Raw genomic sequence first — 6,088 nt, 5'->3', positions numbered from 1 at the left:
TATATATTTTTTTTTTATTATTCTTTCATGACATTTATTTTATCTCTGTATATGTATTGTTTTTTGTTGGTTGTTTTATATACATCTCATTTTGTATCTTTTTAGCCCTGATGAAGCCCTGCAAAGTGGGGCGAAACGTTGGAAAATAAATAGTTGTAAACTATTTTTTTTCACTATTGACCGCAACCCTGACCATCTCCCTATATATCAATTTTTACGGTCAACTATACATACATATATATAATATTTTAGGCTCTGGTGGCCGCAAATACGTTTCGTGAAAACCTAATACCAAGTTTCAACCTCCAAATGTGAAGCGCATAGTGAAACAAAAAAGTAGTATAATTTAAAAATTAGTGCTGAAAAGTTGGGGGAAGAGTAAATGCTGTACAATGTTCCAATGGAACATAAAACACCACCCCAGTCATCGGACATTAATACTATTGAATACCTACGGTATCCATTGGTTTTAAAAATAACAAAAAAAACAAAATTTCTTTTAAAAATGTGCTGAAGGAAATTTTTTGTGATGAATGGCATAAAACTGGTCTAGAAGTAATCCGAAATCTTATTTCATTAATGCAAAGAAGATTACACTCTTAATCTTCTAATCTGAACGTCCATTTTGGTTTTACTATCGATCTGATTAACCGTGTAGGGGTCCCTTACAATTGTATATTTCAATTTAGATCACCACGGTTCGGTCGCATTCGTCTGCTTTGGCATTTCATATAAGGTGGACAACTGAACTCTTTGCCACCAATCTACTCTTGCCATTTAATCTACCAAATCGAGATTTTAATCTATCAACTATTAACTTAGTAAGTTGTAAACAGCTACCTGTAAATGCGCGAAAAACACTATTTCTATCATTTTGTCGTAGAACTCTGCTTTGCAGTTCTTGAGTTTTATTTGATTTTTTGATCAGGATTGGACGGAATTTCTAATGTAGCTCTAAAGATGACTCATAGGAAACGGCCGGATCTCGGAGTGAGACTCGCAGAAGGCTTTTTGCTACTGCTGTCTCCTGAATTATGTTATATGCAGCTCCAATTTGGAGAAAAGCTATTGTTACCAAATCATATAGGGGACAGGTGGTTTCCGTTTATCGTAGAGTTTCCTTAAGGACAGTAAGTGCTTTTCGAACTGTTTCTCGTGAGGTGGTGAGCGTGATAGCGAGAATTAGGGACGACACTTACACGTTTCTAGGGAAGAAGAGTGGAAAATAACCATCGACCAGTGGCAACAGCATTAGGAGGCTGCAGATTCTGGGAGGTGGATTCGCAGGTTAATACCCGATGTGGGCTTGTGGTATACCGCAGGCGTGGTGAGGTGTATTTTTACGTAACCCAACTGTTGACTGGACATGAATACTTTAGAGCATTCCAATACCGATTTAAATTGGACAACAGCGCGGAATGTTCTGCATATCAGACTGTCGAGGAAACTTGCATTCGCTTTGCGGAAGGGAGAGGCGAATTGGAGAGAGTGTTTGAAGGAAGCATCACACCAGAAAATGTGGTGAGCCATATACTGCGCTGTATGTCCCAGACCAGTATTGAGACGCAGTAAAGAGATCCTCCACAGTCATCCTCATAAGGTTGAGAGCGGAAGAGAGAGCCAGAAAATGCAATTAGCATGTAGATAAACAAGAAACTGGTGCAAGAGAAAAAAATGAGGCCGCACTCAGCATTTCTCTCCATGAAGTAATGCCTAACGACGGTCCCGTGGAGAGTAATGAACAGGTGTAGGTCGCTGGTTTTAGTGGATAAAATCCCCCACACGGATAGGTACCGTGTCTTTTGAAGATTTCCCCCGACCCTCGAAAAAAAAACACATACAAAAGAAATAAAGTTTGTGTATTCTATCCGTGTGTGTGTTTCTTTTTACGAGGGTCGATGAAAATCTTCAAATCACACGGATAGGCCCATATCTATCCGTGTTGAAATTTTATCCACTAAAACCACTGCCCTACACTTGTTCATTCCTCTCCACGGGACCGCCGTTAGGCATTATTTCAAGGAGGGAAATGGCTGAGTCCCGCCTCATTTTCTCTTGTATGAGTTTCTTTTTTGTCTACATGCCAATCACATCTTCTGGCTTTTTAAATTCTCACCCTATATTTTATTTAATTTTATTAAATTATATTTTTAAAATTACTATCCATTCTTTTTCTTTTATATTTATATATCTTATTTTTAATTTATATTCATATGTTACTTCCAACTTTAGTATACTTACATTAATTACTTTATTATTTATGTTTCTATTATATAATTTACACACCTCTGTACCCCTATTTATTTTGTATATTGTCTTTTCTTCATCATGTGTTTGTTGTATTTATTCCCTAGAGATAAGTTTCTCTAGGTCCCTAGGTCACCTAGAGATAAGGTTCCCTAGGTCCCTCCGTCAAATAGTATATTCACAAATGAAACTCAACCTCGACCTTTATTATCTATATTACAAAAGATGAGGCAAAGATATTACACAATTACTATATTAAAGTAATATAAAATGTTCTATTCTTAAATAAAAATAAAACCTGGTCTACTGGACCGGGCTCCTTCGGAGCCCCACGGGTACTCTTCTCCCCCTCTCCTAGGTTCGCGTCCCTGGACCTGCTTCTATGTTAAACAGGCCCCGCACGGGGTTAATCCGCCTCCAGAGCACTAAGCCAGTAATTATTTCAGGTGTGGGTCCGAGTGCATTTTGAGGCCTATCCATGCTTCATTTTCCTTTAGAACCTCTCAACTATCTCTCAAACATGAGAAAAGGTAAAAAAGAATACAGTTTGAACAATAAGTTCTCCCTGACTGTATGTTGCAAGCAGTGGTGTTGTCGTAAATTTTCCAGTGTGAGAATGCTTACCATCGTCTGAGAATTGAATTGCATTGGGAGATCCAGAATGCCCCTACCCCTTTACAGGGTACTTACTTATTTGACAGCTATTCAAAATCGTTGAAACTCATTCAACGCCATTGTTGAGTTATAACTCGGGAGTTATAGTCGACAGATGTGAGAATTATTAATAATATAGGAAGGGAATTTGAAGGGCTAAAGTTTATTTCGTATTCTATTGCCTTATTTTCTTCTTGCCCTGATTGGAGAACACAATGGCTCTAAGCCAACTAAAAGACAAACATTTAACAAGAAGGGATGACTAAAGACTACCAACCTATTCCAGTCAGATTGATAATAGTCGTGATTCATTTCTTAGTATTAATTTCTATCTACGACAATAAATTTTTATTTAATTAAATTAATAACTCCAGCGGAAATTGAACTGTCTCAGGTCACTGAGCCCACTGAAACCTGCTTCAAATTAAAGTTAAGGTAAAGCGGATGTTAGTAGTCTCTCCATAGTAACCTATTGTGATAAAAGTGGTTAGTGTTTTGTTATATAGTCTATAATTTAATCTATATTTCATTAAGATCACTATGGAAGAACAACGTGTAACCAAAAATTTGACATCCATATCGACTGAAAGTTATTCCACTTCCACCAGTGAAGGTTTACAACAATGTGGGCAGGTTGTAATTTGTCCAGAAGATGAAAAATCGAACACCTTGGCAAATAAGTTTATTGAGGAATTGGAAAAGAAGAAGGAGAAAATTAATACACTCAATGATAGAGAGAAAAGAATAAATATCGCCTCCAACATCCTTTTTGAAAAATCAGGATCAACAGAGCCTGTTGAACTATTAAAAAAGGATGAAACAAACAAATTTACCCCACAGAACAGTTTTTACACATTTTGTCATTCCGCTGTGAGATTAAAGGATGAATATCTGAGACCTCCTAGGAGAGAATTATCAACTACAGATTTTAATCAGAAATATATTACATCTCCATTTGTAAGAATTTTATTTTTATAGAAACCTATGGTAATTAAATGTACATTAAAATGTTTAAATTACAATAGAGAACAACTCCATTGTTACCTGCTTTTTACTTATTTCAAATCCTTTAATTATTGTTCTTTTATTTAATCTAGATTTTTATTGAACATTAGATGTTTTTAAAAAAAAGTGCATTTACCCATAACTTCACTGAACTTTGTTTAATTTCTTGTGAAAAATTAATTTTTTATTTTTGATTGAAATAACTACCCTCTTCTGATTTTAATAAGTGGGAAATTATTTACCAAATGTATATCCTGCAAAATTTTCAATATGTAGATTCAGAATACAAATAGATTATTTTGAGAAGTTACTTTTAGGATTGTTTGATGTATTGATATTACATCTTTAAAAATAGACAAATTAATGTTAAAGTCCTCTTTTCTTTTATTTATTTATTTGTTATATCAAAGAAGTTCACATTTATTTATTTAAGCTTGATTTTGAATATTTTTGACTTGAAGGTTTAGGAATTAAAATAGAACATCAGTTAATGATCAGTTAGTTGTCCTAGTTGATTATACATTTTTTCTTTTACCAGACTTATTTCTTCCTCTTCAGTTCTTGGTTCATTTCAGTAAAGAATTTTTATATATTTCTGAAGCGCATACAGATGGTTCTGGGTCAATTGCTTCTTTGAGACCATAGGTGAGGCAGCTAGCCACTGACATTGGATGAAGGTCAACCATATCACCGAAGTATTAACTCTCTCACGTCCAATGACTCTACAGGGTAGTTGGAGATCAAGGCTTTTTAACCTGTATGAACAGAGCAGTAACCATAAATGTCATTAAGTCCGAAAGTTGTTGGCAATGTAGAAGAATACCTTCCCATTTACAGTCCCAATTAATAAGCCATAGGGACAAACATTTATGCATATTGGAGGTAGCTTAAGAGAAAACCGTTTATCTGTAGGATATTGCTCTTTCTAGATCAGGATGCAAAGAGCACCAAATTATTCATTGTATATATATAGAGAGAGCGAGGAAGAACTAAATATATCATTTATGCTGAAGTATTATGAGTTTTAGGAGATGGTTAGGGCCATGGTTGAGAAAAACTATTTATTAATTGCCTTGTAGGTCTTTATCAGGAATGTTGTGATAAAGACCTGCCCAGTGGATCAAAATGTTAGCAAATAATTAATAGTTGAAAACAATTTTTGTTCTTGATCGCAGCTCTGACTATCTCTTTCTGATTTACTTACATTTTGATTTTACATTTGATTAAGCCAGTAAGGCTTGGTCCTAGCGAACTTGATTTTCTTGTTGCAGTGGTAAGCTAGCATCAGATGTCTATCAAGAGTAACCCCCATTCTAATGTACTTACAGTAAATCATCTATAAATATATACATATAATACAGCCCAGTCTGTATCACATGTGATTTCACTGTATTAGGAATTAACTTTGTTACTTCATGAAAATATATCAAAATTGTTTGTTACAAACAAAAAAATGAATTTGGCTGGTTCCAGAATAATAAACTTCATTAAATAATTAACAGAATGTTTTAGATTTTGAGTATTGAAAATTAAAATGTGAGAACTTTCTAAGAAATTTAAATAGACACCTGTTCAAATTCCTTTGTTTATTAGTGTTCACCTCCGCCCATCCTGACATACCTGATGAAGACTGGGATTGTGAGTTGAAACTTTGGCCATTAATAAGTAATTCAGTTCTATTTTTGTTTTTGTTTTTTTGAAGGAGGTGGTCAGAGTGACAATCAAGAAGGAAGAAAAGATATTTATCAACCATTTATATATTTTTTGTCCTCATTTTTGTTCACACCTTCACCCATCAAATATTTTTAAATTTGTGTACTACTTCCCTTGTACTACTATTTGTATGATGTCTGATTATTTTGTAATAACTTTATATTATTATTTATTTATTTTCACTCTAATCTGCCAACCAGACATTACAGGTGTTGGCAGCAGTGGGAAGCAACACATGCCTGTATTACTACTTGCTGCTACAATCTTTATAATGAACATTATTTTTCTTGTGTTTTTTTTTTTTAAACTTATTTATCCATTCAAGTGTTTCCTGTAACCGGTTATTTTTTTTATTATATTTTCCTCTTAATCTATATGTTATTCTTATTCTTGTAAGATGTATCTAGTTGTTTGTTCTTGATAGACTGATCTACTGCTGTGACTATGAATGATGGTCTGATCTCACATT

General features: G+C 34.4%; 1 protein-coding gene across 5 annotated transcripts in view; it reads left to right on the top strand.

Annotated features, from left to right (window-relative positions):
- The first annotated feature begins 3,353 nt into the window (after nt 1-3,353).
- LOC106683337 (cilia- and flagella-associated protein 251) overlaps nt 3,354-6,088 on the top strand; it is a 41,115-nt gene continuing 38,380 nt past the window's right edge. For 3 of the 5 annotated variants that reach the window (XM_024359606.2, XM_024359607.2, XM_024359605.2), the window contains exon 1: nt 3,354-3,858. In XM_024359606.2, the coding sequence (XP_024215374.1) occupies nt 3,442-3,858 (417 nt within the window). In that variant the 5' untranslated portion in view covers nt 3,354-3,441. The remainder of the gene's footprint in view (nt 3,859-6,088) is intronic. The other 2 variants (XM_024359604.2, XM_014424730.3) reach the window with 1 other exon arrangement.

The sequence above is a fragment of the Halyomorpha halys genome, unplaced genomic scaffold (assembly GCF_000696795.3).
Source record: "Halyomorpha halys isolate HHAL.00 unplaced genomic scaffold, Hhal_1.1 Scaffold478.1, whole genome shotgun sequence".
Taxonomy (NCBI): domain Eukaryota; kingdom Metazoa; phylum Arthropoda; class Insecta; order Hemiptera; family Pentatomidae; genus Halyomorpha; species Halyomorpha halys.
Note: the sequence above shows the minus strand (reverse complement) of the source record. Positions and strands in the feature narration are given on the sequence as shown.